The sequence below is a fragment of the Heptranchias perlo genome, chromosome 7 (assembly GCF_035084215.1).
Source record: "Heptranchias perlo isolate sHepPer1 chromosome 7, sHepPer1.hap1, whole genome shotgun sequence".
Taxonomy (NCBI): Eukaryota; Metazoa; Chordata; class Chondrichthyes; order Hexanchiformes; family Hexanchidae; genus Heptranchias; species Heptranchias perlo.
In genome coordinates, this window is record NC_090331.1 from 77,237,125 (window position 1) to 77,252,214 (window position 15,090).

The window sequence follows — 15,090 nt, forward strand, 5'->3', positions numbered from 1 at the left end:
GTGCAGGAAATAAAGACCATAAAAGTGGCAAAAAGGAATCTAAGTTTTAAGATAGGGTCATTGAATATAAAAGCAAAGAGCTGATGCTGAATTTGGTTTGGCCACAATAGGAGTATTGACTACAGTTCTGTAAACCTCATTATAGGAAGGATATCAGAATAATAGAAAGGGTACAGTGAAGATTTTCTGGAATGATACTGGGAATGGAAGGTTAGAGCTATGAAGAAAGAAAGTAAAAACTTGTATTTATAAAGCACCTATTGGGACATCCCACAGCATTTCAAGCCAATGAAGTACTTTGGAAATGCAGTCACTGTTGTCAATCGGCATCCAAGTACAGTGACAGCAAGCAATCCACGTACACAGAGGCCTTCCTGGACTATGCATAACTTTGCCTTGTCCTGTGGTCTAAAAATTAGCCAGATTATAATGTGTATTTTATACAACTTGTAGAAATAGCTAGCAGCCAGTGTTATTAGCTACTAGTGCAATAAAGCAAAAAAGAAGCCAATCATTAATCTAGTAAAGACAAAATCCTTATCTTTTTACCATCATCACTTTAATTAGAAAGTGTTATATATATTTTTACACAGAATTACATAGAATGTATAGCACAGAAACAGGCTATTTGGCCCAAAAGGTCCATGCCGCTGTTCATGCTCCATACGAGCCTCCTCCCTCCCTTCATCTAACCCTATCAGCATATCCTTCTATTTTTGAGCTGAAGGGTGCAGAAAACAGTCGAATGATGGCGCACCCCGTGGGGTTCCATCCCTCCAGCAAGATTCGGCCCAATATCTTCATCGGCTGAAAGTTTAGCCCCGATTTTAACCGGGAGCAGGATGGGGGTGGGAGGCGAGGCAAACGGCCAGCCCCTCCACACCCCGACCTCGGCAGCATGACGCCGGGTGATTTTTACACGGGCGATCTGCATTCCGCCAGCCAGCTGTCTGCCCAAGACAGGCAACAAGCGGCAACTGGCCAGCAAGCAGGTGTGGAATTTCGGGTGGCAGGAGGTCAAAGAAATGGTCGCTGGCCACAAGATATGTTGTGGGGAGTGGGGGGGGGGGGGTGGTTTCTGGAGGGTCTAGTGGGAGGGAGGGGGTGGGCCCGGAGCAGGGGAGGCCTAAACATTCCTGGTGGACCCTTCTAGCTTCAGGCGGGTGTCCTTGCTGCCTGCTCAGAAGAGCAGGTTAAAATAGAAGACGGCAGAATTGGTGCGGGATGTCGGCAGGTAAGACTTCCGGCCGATTTTCATTGCCCGCCTGGCTGGTATCCACCAGGAAGGTAGGGTTAAAATCGCCCCTTTTGCTTCCAACAGCTCAATAATCTTCAACTTGAAGAATAAACATCAGCAGCAGTCGATACTGAGGAGTTCTCCAAAGTAAAAGATTAACTCCAACTAAATAAACAGCAGGAAATGGAGACAAGAAGCCTCCTCTCAAAGTAATGAGAGATTCAAATCTTCCAACTTTTATAATATTTCTCATTTTAATGATGATTTACAGTAGCATGGTTTACTAAATTATTGATCAATTATGACTAATATTTTTGTGCAGAAGTTGACACCTGTTTCCCTGCAGGATTTTATTCTTTTCTTGAATTAATGTTTACCTTCTCCCACTGTTTCCACATTTCTCACTTTTCCTCTCTGCTCCCCCTCCCACACAAACCCTAAGGCCTACGCACAGCTCAGGAGGTAGGAAGCCTAACCGCAGATTTCTACACCACTGTCAATAAAACCCAGTCCAAAACAAACCTCTGGATGGAGCTCCTACACATGTGGAGCTGAATGGGCTCTGTTGTCAAGAGTATATGGCAGAGAAAGCCTGGTAACAGTTCTGATTTTCTGTGCATTGGGTGAGCGACAGGAAATTTGATTGTGTTGCCCGCACAATGTCATTGTCGTGATGCCCGAGGCACTTTGAGGGACAGGCCTAACTTACATTAGACTATTGAGCTGTGAAAGCTATTCTAAAGCTTACCTTTTCCCCAACGGGTGGAAGAGGTCCCTTTAAAGGCTGCTGGTTAGGCCGCACAATGCCTGGTATCAATGGGCGGAGGGTGTACTGTGCATTATTGGTACTTAAAATTTGCACTGGGGCCCTATGCCCTTAGCATATTGGAACGAGGCTCCTGCCTGAAACAGGTCAGTGTCTGGGCCGGCCATACAGAGTTCCCCAGGAAAATGACGGTGGGTGGGATTTGGGCAGAAATGGGCCGATACATATACCACCAGAATGTTCTGGCCACTTGCACCCTATTCCCATTGACGGAGTAACTTGAAGTTGGCCTGATGAACTGTATAGATTTGAGCGGGACTGCGGTCTGATAATTAATATCACACCAAGTGAGGACCCATCTCATCGCCACTCAGGCAGCTGGACTACACTGACCAGGAGTTCTGGGATTCAAGCCTCTGACCACTAACAGTGAGGTAATATTGAACAGAAAGGCATGTGTATGTCAGGGGTCTACTCCACCACTTTTTTTTTGGTGCTAAGTGATTCTAACAGAAAGAAACATTCCAATATGACTTTCTCAGGGACTAGGCTGGGATTTACAGCCCAATTGGGTCAGTTACTGCAAGTCCAGGGCTGCCCATGAAAATATACCGCAGCAAGTGTCAGCACCTTCTGCAGATGAGAGACAATGGGGGAGAAGTGGTGGGACAATGTGATTTAAATTAAAAAATTGTACCACGCGGGGCGCAGATTCTCCGTTTACCCTGAATACATCATGGAGGACGACATGGCAGCCAATGCAGCAGAGCTTCTGGGGGTAATGGTTGGTGCAGGAAGGGACCCGAATAATGACACTGTCCAATAAACAGAAAATTCAAGGTATCCACTCTAGTGGACTGAATGTGACTTTCTACAAATTAAAGTTGATCATTTTCTCTCATCTCTCAGATATTTATTTTATATTCTGAGGATTAAAATCTGATCCCACACTTTTGCCACCAAATCTAAACCCAATGATGATATTTAGAGGAAGCTGTGCCCATATTACGGCCCACTTGTCAGCAGATTTCCACGGCCAGGATCACCAAACTGAGCAAATATGAGTCAGTGTTTGAATGTGGTCGAGGTGCAGTATATAAAGACTGAACGCTGAAAGGAAAAGGCAGAACAAGAGAGAGAAGCAGCTCCTTTACTGTTAGAAACCAGCCAGCTGATCACACAAGAGGCAGAATGAAATCCTTTCTCCTCATCATTGCTGCAGTGCAGATCCTCCACTGCTCAGGTACGTACTGGAGAGAGCAGCACCTCAGAAAGCAACGAGTTATTGTTAATGAGCTTCAGTCAGTGATATTTTACCATTATTTAAACAAAATTCACTGAAGAATGCTGGAGTGTTTTGTACAACTTTCCTTTTCTCTCTGCAGGAGTACCAACCCCTCAGGATGCTCTGAGAGAGTCAGTTATAAAACTCAACGAAATCACTGAGATCACCAATCTCTGTGGTATAACCAGGAGAAGAGTGAAGGATGTAAGTGTGTCCTGGTCTAAGTGTGTTTCACTCCCTAAAGTCTACAAGGATATTACTGAGTGCAGTTAGACTCTGATTATTAAACATGAGCAGAATATTATATTACACACACAATGGTGGGAGAATCTTAGTTCCGGATTGAATATAAATCCGAATTCAATCTTTGATATTGGAGATTGGGAATGGTTGGAAGTGAGATTTGAAATTCTTCCAAGGATGAGATTGGAGATTTCTTTTCCTCTGCAGTATTTTCAAATCCCAATTGTCTGTCGCCCATTTGATAATTTCCTCCCATTATTAAAGGTTCCATCATATCGAGCATGCATACTGTGAGGGTTAAAGGAGCCATTTGTGTTTGGACAAATTAAATCTTTTGTCCCTGTTGGTTGATGATTCTGACTGCCCCAGTGGAGGATCTGTTAAAAATAAAGAACTGTGTTGTTCTGAGCTTTATCTGATGAGAGTAAGAACACCAGATACAATAACACACTAATGATCTGTTTTCCTTTCATTAGATTTATCGCACAGGCACATTGTCATACAACGTGGATTTAGTGTTCACTGTGAAAGAAACCGTCTGCTCCAAAAATTCTGGACTGGAATTTGATGATCCCAGCTGCCGCTTCCGCCCTAAAAAGACAGCTGTGAGTATTGAGTTATATTGTATCATAGAAACATCATGTGTACTGAATTATATCATAGAAAGGACCGTGTGTATTGAATTATATCATAGAAAGGACCGTGTGTACTGAGTTATATCATAGAAAGGACCATGGGTACTGGGTTATATCATAGAAAGGACCGTGTGTATTGAATTATATCATAGAAAGGACCGTGTGTATTGAATTATATCATAGAAAGGGCTTTGAGTACTGAGTTATATCATAGAAAGGACCGTGTGTATTGAATTATATCATAGAAAGGACCGTGGGTACTGAGTTTTATCGTACAAACTCCCTGTGTCAGTGTTGAGCTTACAGTCATTCAATATTTTTAATAAATTATTTTTATTTTGACAGGAAAAAGGTTTTTGCAAAAGCCATGTTCAATATTTTGCTGATAGGGTCATTGACATCGATGTGGAGTGTCGAGGTCTGAAGACGGTTGACAGCAACAGTGACTCATCAGTGTCAACTGAAAACAGTATTGAGGTAAACTCACAATTATAATGATGTGGAGATGCCGGTGATGGACTGGGGTGGACAAATGTAAGGAGTCTTACAACACCAGGTTATAGTCCAACAGCTTTATTTGGAATCACAAACTTTCGGAGCTTTCCTCCTTCGTCAGGTGATCTGACGAAGGAGGAAAGCTCCGAAAGCTTGTGATTCCAAATAAAGCTGTTGGACTATAACCTGGTGTTGTAAGACTCCTTACATTCACAATTATAAAAAATAGGGGAACGGGCTTTCTGTATTTTGGGTCAGGTCTTTCTTCCCCGTGTCGTACCTTATGTTGTTTTTGATCGTAGCTTCACACTCTCCCCTTGGAGAACAGTACGAAGTAGAGAAAGAAAGGAAGATAAAAAGACTTGCATTGATATTGTTCCTTTCACGACATCAGGCCGCCCAAAGCGCTTAACAGCCAATGAAGTACTTTTGAAGTGTAGTCACTGTTATAATGTAGGGAACGCCATAGCCAATTTGCACACAGCAAGATCCCATAAACAGCAATGAAATAATCAACCAGATCATCTGTATTTTTTAGTGGAAGGATTCACAGGCTAATTAACAGTCTGACAGGCCATGAGATGAATGCTCCTTCCATGGTCATAACCACCTTTATACCAGCTAATAAGTTGATTAGTCCTTTACGGTGGGTGGGTTTAATGGATTCCCTCAATGTATATGAAAGGCAGGCCACTCACACCCATCGGGTTTAAATATCCCACTGGATGCCACCCCAGAATTCACAGAGGGATCTCCGGTCTCCATTTGCCAGGACTGTCTGGAGTAGGGCTTGTACCCTGCACTTGAGCTTTGGAGGCGGGAATGCTAGCACTAAGCCAAAGGCTCACCCCAGCATTTTATATGCAAGGGAGGGATATGTCCAGGATGTTGTAGGGAGCCCAGTGAGTCACTCTCCAAATAGTGTTTGGATCGCACTGATACGAGTACAGAGAATGAGAAGATCTTCAGACAGGGAGATGCATTACATAATTAAAATCAACAGAAATGGAGCTGGTGTAACATCCTCCCAGAAACTCCTAAAGAAGGCGACAGAAAGAAAAAATCCAGCACAAATTGTTGGCAGGTTATATTGTTGACATATCTGGCTGCTGTCTAAGATTCAGGATTCTTCTCTGTTTTTAGAGCGGAAGCGAAGTATCTGTCATTGTCTCTAAAATGTTGTTGTCCATTTTTCTTGGACAACCTGAAGATATCAGAATGGAGCCTGAGCTAACAATGTACTTTCATTGAATTAAATGTTCACCTAGTGATTGTGTGAAGGGGACACTGAGGTTTGAATGCTATAGACTGTTCTCCAACCCTTGGAAAAGGATTGTTGGGTTGTTGTCCACCAAAGATAAGAGTGATCTGACTTGTCATTCTCTGCGTGGTTGGGACAGTCTCGTCTCAGAACCACCCAGACTGACCTTCAGTGCTGACAACCTTTAGAAGCATCACAGACATGCTCACCAACTGGAAAAGAAATCAGAGTAGCCTGTTTGTTTCATTAGAAGTAAGTCTGTATAGAGCTATTATCTCTTCTTATTCATATTAAGAAAATATTGTCTGAGGGTTAACACAATACTTATTATATATAATACATTTTTATTACTTTACTACTTTAACCATTGGCCCCACAGCCCCACTGTGCCAGTGCTACATTCATTATTGTTGCATCATAGAATATCCAGATGTTTGGCGAGGCCTTCACCATCAAACACTGGGCCATTGCATCTCATCCCTGAAATTTAAAGAGTTAACATTTCTTTATTTCTCATTTAATATCATTTAAGGGATGATTACAATTGAAGGATAATGCTAAAACTTATTATTTACAAAACACTTCATCCACCCTCATACTAAACATGTAAATATTAATATTTTAATACAGGTGAAAACCAAAAGAAACCTCCCACGAGGTGTCATCAAACGTAAGTATTAACCAGGATTTTTTGCCAGGTGATTATTAACAATAAACTGTTGACACCTGGATTTATCTGTTCAGAATGGAAGCTGTTGCAGTAATGTGCTTTAATTGAATTCAATGTCCACCAGAGACAGTGGGAGAGGGAATACGAATACTTGAATCCTGTTGAATGTTCTCCAGCCCGAGTCAAAGGAATTGAGATGAACCTAAGTAGATACGATTTTATTCCCCAGTGAAGATGACGCCAGAATAGATAAATGTAATGGCATCAGATGGATAGATGTTCACATTCTCACCATCTACTAGACAATAATTGCTGGTTGTTCAGGAGGGAGAGTACAATAGAGACTAGCTGATCAATAATTTCAGCCTTCATTAGTTTATCCATTGACCCCACAGCCCCACTATACCAGGGCTGTATTGATTATTGCTGCACTGCAGAACGTGAGATTTTTGGTGAGAACTCAAACACTGAGCCAATCAATCTCAGCTCTCAAATTTAAAGAATTAACAACCTCATTCTTTTATATATCTCTAATATCATTAAAGTCCTTAGAAAATTCTAAAAGTTGAGAAATAAACAAAATGTTTCATTTGTGCCCCTGTGCTAAGCATCTAAATATGAATATTTTAATACAGGTGAAAAGCAAGTCAAAAGAATCACTGGTCGAGGAATCTTCAAACGTAAGTATAAACTGGGACTTTATGTCAGATAATTGCTTGCTGATAATCAACAACAATAAAATATTGAACTCATTAATCTGAGTCCAACGGGAAATTGCAATTCTGTTTATTACATTCATTCCAGGAACACAGTGATGATTCAAGACACTAATCATGAATAGAACTTCTGGAAGGCCGAGCTTGATGTGAACACAAGAAGACTTCCTTCAGATTAAAGAAGATTTTACAAATTGTACTTTATTTGTTCATATATAAGGGGGGACCTGGGGTTCCTGACTGTACATTTTACTGTAACTAGGAGATTCTATAGTTTGTAAATGTTCTGTCCTTTGCTGTGTATTGTTGACTTGTAATCTGTGGATCAAATTAAAAATATAAAGAGAATATTTACTGATGTTCGTCCAAATGTTGTTTCTCACTTCACTGATCAGATAGGAGTTTAAACAGACACAACGCTCAAACAGCCTGTCATAGACTTGTGACAAGTTTCCTCAGTTTAATGGTAGCTGCTGATGATTTGGGGTTTTTCCTGCCTCAAGACTGGTGTTGGGAGGTGGACAAGTGGCACTGTATCAATATGGAGCTTTCAAACCTTGGGCTGTGTGACACTGAATTCGATCACTAACTACTTGGTGAAATAGTTTATTAGAGTGGGTGGAAGTGAACAGTGACTGTTGCTTGGTGACTGTTATTGGAAGTATGATTCCTGAAATTGGAGATAGTCTTGGAAAAGTCCACTTTCTTATAGATCCCATTTCCCTAGTCAAAGGAAAGTCATTTTAATGTTTATATGACAAACATTGGTTCTGTTACAATTAGCTGCTGCCTAAAAAAAAATCTCTGCCTTCATTTCTTCTGCTCTCTTCTGGCCCTTTAAATTCCCAGCTGCCTCCACTGATGCTGCTGCGGAGTTCCTGATGTGCTCTACAGGGATTTTCCTTCCTTGGAGTAGCGGCTTTTTTTTTTCGTTCATGGGATGTGGGCGTCGCTGGCGAGGCTGGCATTTATTGCCCATCCCTAATAGCCCTTGAGAAGGTGGTGGTGAGCCGCCTTCTTGAACCGCTGCAGTCCGTGTGGTGACAGTTCTCCCACAGTGCTGTTAGGAAGGGAGTTCCAGGATTTTGACCCAGCGGCGATGAAGGAACGGCGATATATTTCCAAGTCGGGATGGTGTGTGACTTGGAGGGGAACGTGCAGGTGGTGTTGTTCCCATGTGCCTGCTGCCCTTGTCCTTCTAGGTGGTAGAGGTCACAGGTTTGGGATGTGCTGTCGAAGAAGCCTTGCCGAGTTGCTGCAGTGCATCCTGTGGATGGTACACACTGCAGCCACGGTCCGCCGGTGGTGAAGGGAGTGAATGTTTAGGGTGGTGGATGGGGTGCCAATCAAGCGGGCTGCTTTGTCCTGGATGGTGTCAAGCTTCTTGAGTGTTGTTGGAGCTGCACTCATCCAGGCAAGTGGAGAGTATTCCATCACACTCTTGACTTATGCCTTGTAGACGGTGGAAAGGCTTTGGGGAGTTTGGAGGTGAGTCACTCACCACAGAATACCCAGCCTCTGACCTGCTCTCGTAGCCACAGTATTTATATGGCTGGTCCAGTTAAGTTTCTGGACAATGGTGAACCCCAGGATGTTGATGGTGGGGGTTTCGGCGATGGTAATGCCGTTGAATGTCAAGGGGAGGTAGTTAGACTCTCTCTTGTTGGAGATGGTCATTGCCTGGCACTTGTCTGGCACGAATGTTACTTACCACTTATGAGCCCAAGCCTGGATGTTGTCCAGATCTTGCTGCATGCGGGCTTGGATAGCTTGATTATCTGAGGTGTTGCGAATGGAACTGAATACTGTGCAATCATCAGCGAATATCCCCATTTCTGACCTTACGATGGAGGGAAGGTCCTCGATGAAGCAGCTGAAGATGGTTGGGCCGAGGACCCTGCCTTGAGGAACTCCTGTAGCAATGTCCTGGGGCTGAGATGATTGGCCACCAACAACCACTACCATCTTCCTTTGTGCTAGGTATGACTCCAGCCACTGGAGAGTTTTCCCCCTGATTCCCATAGACTTCAATTTTACTAGGGCTCCTTGGTGCCACACTCGGTCAAATGCTGCCTTGATATCAAGGGCAGTCACTCTCACCTCACCTCTGGAATTCAGATCTTTTGTCCATGTTTGGACCAAGGCTGTAATGAGGTCTGGAGCCGAGTGGTCCTGACGGAACCCAAACCGAGCATGGGTGAGCAGGTTATTGGTGAGTAAGTGCCTCTTGATAGCACTGTCGACGACACTTCCATCACTTTGCTGATGATTGAGAGTAGACTGATGGGACGGTAATTCGCCGGAATGGATTTGTCCTGCTTTTTGTGGACACGACATTCCTGGGCAATTTTCCACATTGTCGGGTAGATGCCAGTGTTGTAGCTGTACTGGAACAGCTTGGCTAGAGGCGCAGCTAGTTCTGGAGACAAATCTTCAGCACTACAGCGGTGATGTTGTCGGGGCCCATAGCCTTTGCTGTATCCAGTGCACTCAGCCGTTTCTTGATATCACGTGGAGTGAACCGAATTGGCTGAAGACTGGCTTCGGTGATGGTGGGGATATCGGGAGGCGGCCGAGATAGATCATCCACTCGGCACTTCTGGCTGAAGATGGTAGCAAACGCTTCAGCCTTGTCTTTTGCACTCATGTGCTGGACTCCGCCATTGTTGAGGATGGGAATGTTTACAGAGCCTCCTCCTCCCGTTAGTTGTTTAATTGTCCACCACCATTCACGACTCGATGTGGCAGGACTGCAGAGCTTTGATCTGATTCGTTGGTTGTGGAATCGCTTAGCTCTGTCTATAGCATGTTGCTTCCACTGTTTAGCATGCATGTAGTCCTAAGTTGTAGCTTCACCAGGTTGGCACCTCATTTTTAGGTACGCCTGGTGCTGCTCCTGGCATGCTCTTCTACACTCCCCATTGAACCAGGGTTGATCCCCTGGCTTGTTGGTAATGGTAGAGTGAGGAATATGCCGGGCCATGAGGTTACAGATTGTGGTGGAATACAATTCTGCTGCTGCTGATGGCCCACAGCGCCTCATGGATGCCCAGTTTTGAGCTGCTAGATCTGTTCTGAATCTATCCCATTTAGCACGGTGGCAGTGCCACACAACACATTGGATGGTGTCCACATTGCGAAGACGGGACTTCATCTCCATGAGGACTGTGCAGTGGTCACTCCTACCAATACTGTCATGGACAGATGCATCTGCGACAGGTAGATTGGTGAGGACGAGGTCAAGTAAGTTTCTCCCTCATGTTGGTTCGCTCACCACCTGCCGCAGGCCCAGTCTAGCAGCTATGTCCTTCACGACTCTGCCAGCTCGGTCAGTAGTGGTGCTACCGAGCCACTCTTGGTGATGGACATTGAAGTCCCCCACCCAGAGTATATTCTGTGCCCTTGCTACCCTCAGTTCTTCCTCCAAGTGGTGTTCAACATGGAGGAGGACTGATTGATCAGCTGAGGGAGGACGGTAGGTGGTAATCAGCAGGAGGTTTTCTCTTGGTATGAGCGATTTTGCGGGAGTCCGCTTTGCATCTTCTCGAATCTACACTCTGTAAGTTTGCCCAGAAATTGCAGTGTGAGGTACACCACAAATGTTATTGCCACACATGGCTACCAGAACATTAGTTGGTCTTGAAGTGTTAATACCTTCTATTTACAGAGTCACTTATGTCAAGTTCACCAGAAGCACTTCCTGACACCGCTCTGCATGGGTATCAGTCTCTTGAATCTAACTGACTGTCAGCTTGTTTCCTCTCTTGGCCTGAGATAACTGGGCTGGGAGACCAGTCTGATATCTTTGAACCCTACTGTGAGTGACAACTGTACTTGTGTAAAACTCCTATTTGCTTTCTTTTGATTCAGCCCGATCACCAAAGAAGAAGAGGGGATGGAGGATAGTTTTCTGAGAGGAGAGGGCATTGACAGCTTTTGAAGTCCACTTTGATGAGCAGCTTTGTAGTCAGAAGCTACTGGTTCTGAAGCCTGAATGGGACAGTCTAGCTCCAGTTCACCAGCTGTATTTTGTGTCACAGTACTGCAGCTTGTGTGGCTGTGTTCTTGTGGAGCTCTGTGGGTTATTACCAATACCTATACATAGGTTACAGTCCAGACACTAGTACTGGTTTAGTATCATCAGTAGAGTTGGTGAAGTATCACATCTTTTGTTATTTATTTATAAGAGGAGAAAGCATGATGAAAAAGTTCTGTAAAAACAGTGCAAGCTATTGTATTGTCTATTGTTACTGCTTACCTGTTAACATAGAGAATAAATCTATTCTGTTGTTTATAGCCTAACCCATGATAGTGTTTAATCTTCTACTTTCTGAAGTCTAACAGATCATGAGAGGGTTTGTGTCACATCGAGTAAGGTAAATACAGAAACAAAGGTTTCTGCTCACCCCTGAGCAATGCAACAATACCAGATATTGTATTTGTGAGTTTACACTCCGATTTGTTGGGAGTGAAGGGTGGCTTACGGTAATGCCCTTAATGCTAAGCATGAGAGAAATATGCAAGGAAAACCAAAAACATAACAGGAAGATCACTTTAAGGCTAAAGTCTTAGTGGGGCAGGGAAAGCAAACATAACTAAATAATAATAACAAAGAATTTTGTTGATGGCATCTGACATGTAGATAGCCCATTATAAGTGTTCTGTAAGTGATGGCTCATCCTTTAGGTTTTTCTCCATCAATTTGACGATCTTCAAATTTAAGGGCCCTTGACGACAAATCATGACTGTGGGAAAGGTTGGCAGAATCTTTCATGAACTATCTGTTTATCTAGCTATAAACCTCAACGTGGTTAAAAGGAAGAGAAAATCTCATTTCTACACCCAAAGTTCTTAGACTCTGGGCTGGAAGTCCCTTCTTCTCCTGTAATTGAGACAATTTGCCATCAGCAGTGATGGTTTACCTGGGTACAAGGCCATTAACTCCCACTCACAGCAAAATCTTACCAAATGTCAATATTAGCCCCTGAGAGTGTGTTTATTGACTGTAAATTTCGTAAATATCCCCACAAACCTGTGAATTTTTTCAGTGCCAGGCTCAGCGTCCTGAGCCTTCGGAGGTTGGCATTCCTGATCAGTGACCGTTTGATGCTCTCAATGTCAACATTAACCTGCACTTCCCAGTAGTGAAAATGATTCCATCTTCATGTATTTCCCTCTGATACAATCATTTCATCCTGTTCTGAAAATCACGAGGTTGATTTAACTGGCTCCCCTCTATCCCGGCACTGTACGGGGGCAGTGCACCACATGTGCCGCTACTGCTCAGGCCCAGGAGTGCTGCAATTTCCTTTCCCACAACCCAGGAATGGCCCACCCCGGTATGGCCTAACATCAGCAGAAGGGCAGGAAATTTAAGCACAGCTGTATGTGAGGCCTCCAACAGCAGTACTTTCTGACTGTTGAAGGAGCTCCCAGAGCAAAGACTCCCTGATGAAGACGTGGAGTGCCTCGCTGTGGAGCTAGAGGAAGCAGAGATACCTCAGACCAAGTACCGGATGCACCACCAAGCATCGGACCACTAGGCACCGGACACGGCAAAGGAAAACCAAGCCCAGTTGACCCCGAAAAGTCCTCCTCACTAACATCTGGGGACTTGTGCCAAAATTGGGAGAGCTGTCCCACAGACTAGTCAAGCAACAGCCTGACATAGCCATACTCACAGAATCATACCTTTCAGCCAACGTCCCAGACTCTTCCATCACCATCCCTGGGTATGTCCTGTCCCACTGGCAGGACAGACCCACCAGAGTTGGTGGTACAGTGATATACAGTCAGGAGGGAGTGGTCTTGGGAGTCCTCAACGTTGACTCCGGACCCCATGAAATTTCATGGCATCAGGTCAAACATGGGCAAGGAAATCTCCTGCTGATTACCACCAACCGCCCTCCCTCAGCTGATGACTCAGTCCTCCTCCATGTTGAACATTACTTGGAGGAAGCACTGAGAGTAGCAAGGGCACATAATGTACTCTGGATGGGGGACTTCAATGTCCATCACCAAGAGTGGCTCGGTAGCACCACTACTGACCGAGCTGGCCGAGTCCTGAAGGACATAGTTGCCAGACTGGGTCTGCGGCAGGTGGTGCGCGAACCAACACGAGGGAAAAACCTACTTGATCTCGTCCTCATCAATCTACCTGTCGCAGATGCATCTGTACATGACAGTATTGGTAGGAGTGACCACCTCACAGTCCTCATGGAGACGAAGTCCCAAGTTCTCACTGAGGAGACCATCCAATGTGTTGTGTGGCACTATCACCGTGCTAAATGGGATAGATTCAGAACAGATCTAGCAGCTCAAAACTGGGCATCCATGAGGCGCTGTGGGCCATCAGCAGCAGCAGAATTGTATTCCACCACAATCTGTAACCTCATGGCCCGGCATATTCCTCACTCTACCATTACCAACAAGCCAGGGGATCAACCCTGGTTCAATGGGGAGTGTAGAAGAGCATGCCAGAAGCAGCACCAGCAGTACCTAAAAATGAGGTGCCAAACTGATCAAGCTACAACACTGGACGACATGCATGCTAAACAGCGGAAGCAACATGCTGCATACAGAGCTAAGCGATTCCACAGCCAACGGATCAGATCAAAGCTCTGCAGTCCTGCCAAATCGAGTCGTGAATGGTGGTGGACAATTAAACAACCAACGGGAGGAGGAGGCTCTGTAAACATCCCCATCCTCAATGGTGGTGGAGTCCAGCATGTGAGTGCAAAAGACAAGGCTGATCCATCTCGGCCTCCTCCCGATATCCCCACCATCACAGAAGCCAGTCTTCAGCCAATTCGTTTCACTCCACATGATATCAAGAAACGGCTGAGTGCACTGGATACAGCAAAGTCTATGGACCCCGACAACACCCCGGCTGTAGTGCTGAAAACTTGTGCTCCAGAACTAGCCGTGCCTCCAGCCAAGCTGTTCAGTACAGCTACAACACTGGCATCCACCCGACAATGTGGAAAATTGCCCAGGTATGTCCTGTCCACAAAAAGCAGGACAAATCCAACCCGGCCAATTACCGTCCCATCAGTCTACTCTCAATCATCAGCAAAGTGATGGAAGGTGTCGTCGACAGTGCTATCAAGCGGCACTTACTCACCAATAACCTGCTCACCGATGCTCGGTTTGGGTTCCACCAGGACCACTCGGCTCCAGACCTCATTACATCCTTGGTCCAAACATGGACAAAAGATCTGAATTCCAGAGGTGAGGTGAGAGTGACTGCCCTTGACATCAAGGCAGCATTTGACTGTGTGTGACATCAAGGAGCCCTAGTAAAATTGAAGTCAATGTGAAGCAGGGGGAAACTCTCCATTGTCTGGAGTCATACCTAGCACAAAGGAAGATGGTAGTTGTTGGAGGCCAATCATCTCAGCCCCAGGACATTGCTGCAGGAGTTCCTCAAGACAGTGTCCTAGGCCCAACCATCTTCAGCTGCTTCATCAATGACCTTCCCTCCATCATAAGGTCAGAAATGGGGATGCTCGCACAGTGTTCAGTTCCATTCGCAACCCCTCAGATAATGAAGCAGTCCATGCCCGCATGCAGCAAGACCTGGTCAACATCCAGGCTTGGGCTCATTAGTGGCAAATAACATTCGTGCCAGACAAGTGCCAGGCAATGACCATCTCCAACAAGAGAGAGTCTAACCACCTCCCCTTGACATTCAACGGCATGACCATCGCTGAATCCCCCACCATCATCATCCTGGGGGTCACCATTGACCAGAAACTTAACTGGACCAGCCACATAAATACT

General features: G+C 44.9%; 1 protein-coding gene across 1 annotated transcript; it reads left to right on the forward strand.

Annotated features, from left to right (window-relative positions):
* Nucleotides 1-2,992: 2,992 nt before the first annotated feature.
* Nucleotides 2,993-7,629, forward strand: LOC137323373 (secreted phosphoprotein 24-like). The gene is made up of 7 exons (XM_067986861.1): nucleotides 2,993-3,246; nucleotides 3,389-3,492; nucleotides 4,008-4,136; nucleotides 4,512-4,643; nucleotides 6,553-6,592; nucleotides 7,228-7,272; nucleotides 7,397-7,629. Exons 1-7 carry the CDS (start codon nucleotides 3,195-3,197, stop codon nucleotides 7,405-7,407), a joined length of 513 nt encoding a protein of 170 aa, XP_067842962.1. The 5' UTR covers nucleotides 2,993-3,194; the 3' UTR covers nucleotides 7,408-7,629.
* Nucleotides 7,630-15,090: the final 7,461 nt, after the last annotated feature.

Coding starts and splice junctions, on each gene's coding strand:
- LOC137323373 (XM_067986861.1), top strand. CDS start 3,195: ATGAAATCCTTTCTCCTCATCATTGCTGCAGTGCAGATCCTCCACTGC. Junction 3,493..4,007: donor CCAGGAGAAGAGTGAAGGAT/GTAAGTGTGTCC, acceptor TCCTTTCATTAG/ATTTATCGCACAGGCACATT. Junction 6,593..7,227: donor CCCACGAGGTGTCATCAAAC/GTAAGTATTAAC, acceptor ATTTTAATACAG/GTGAAAAGCAAGTCAAAAGA.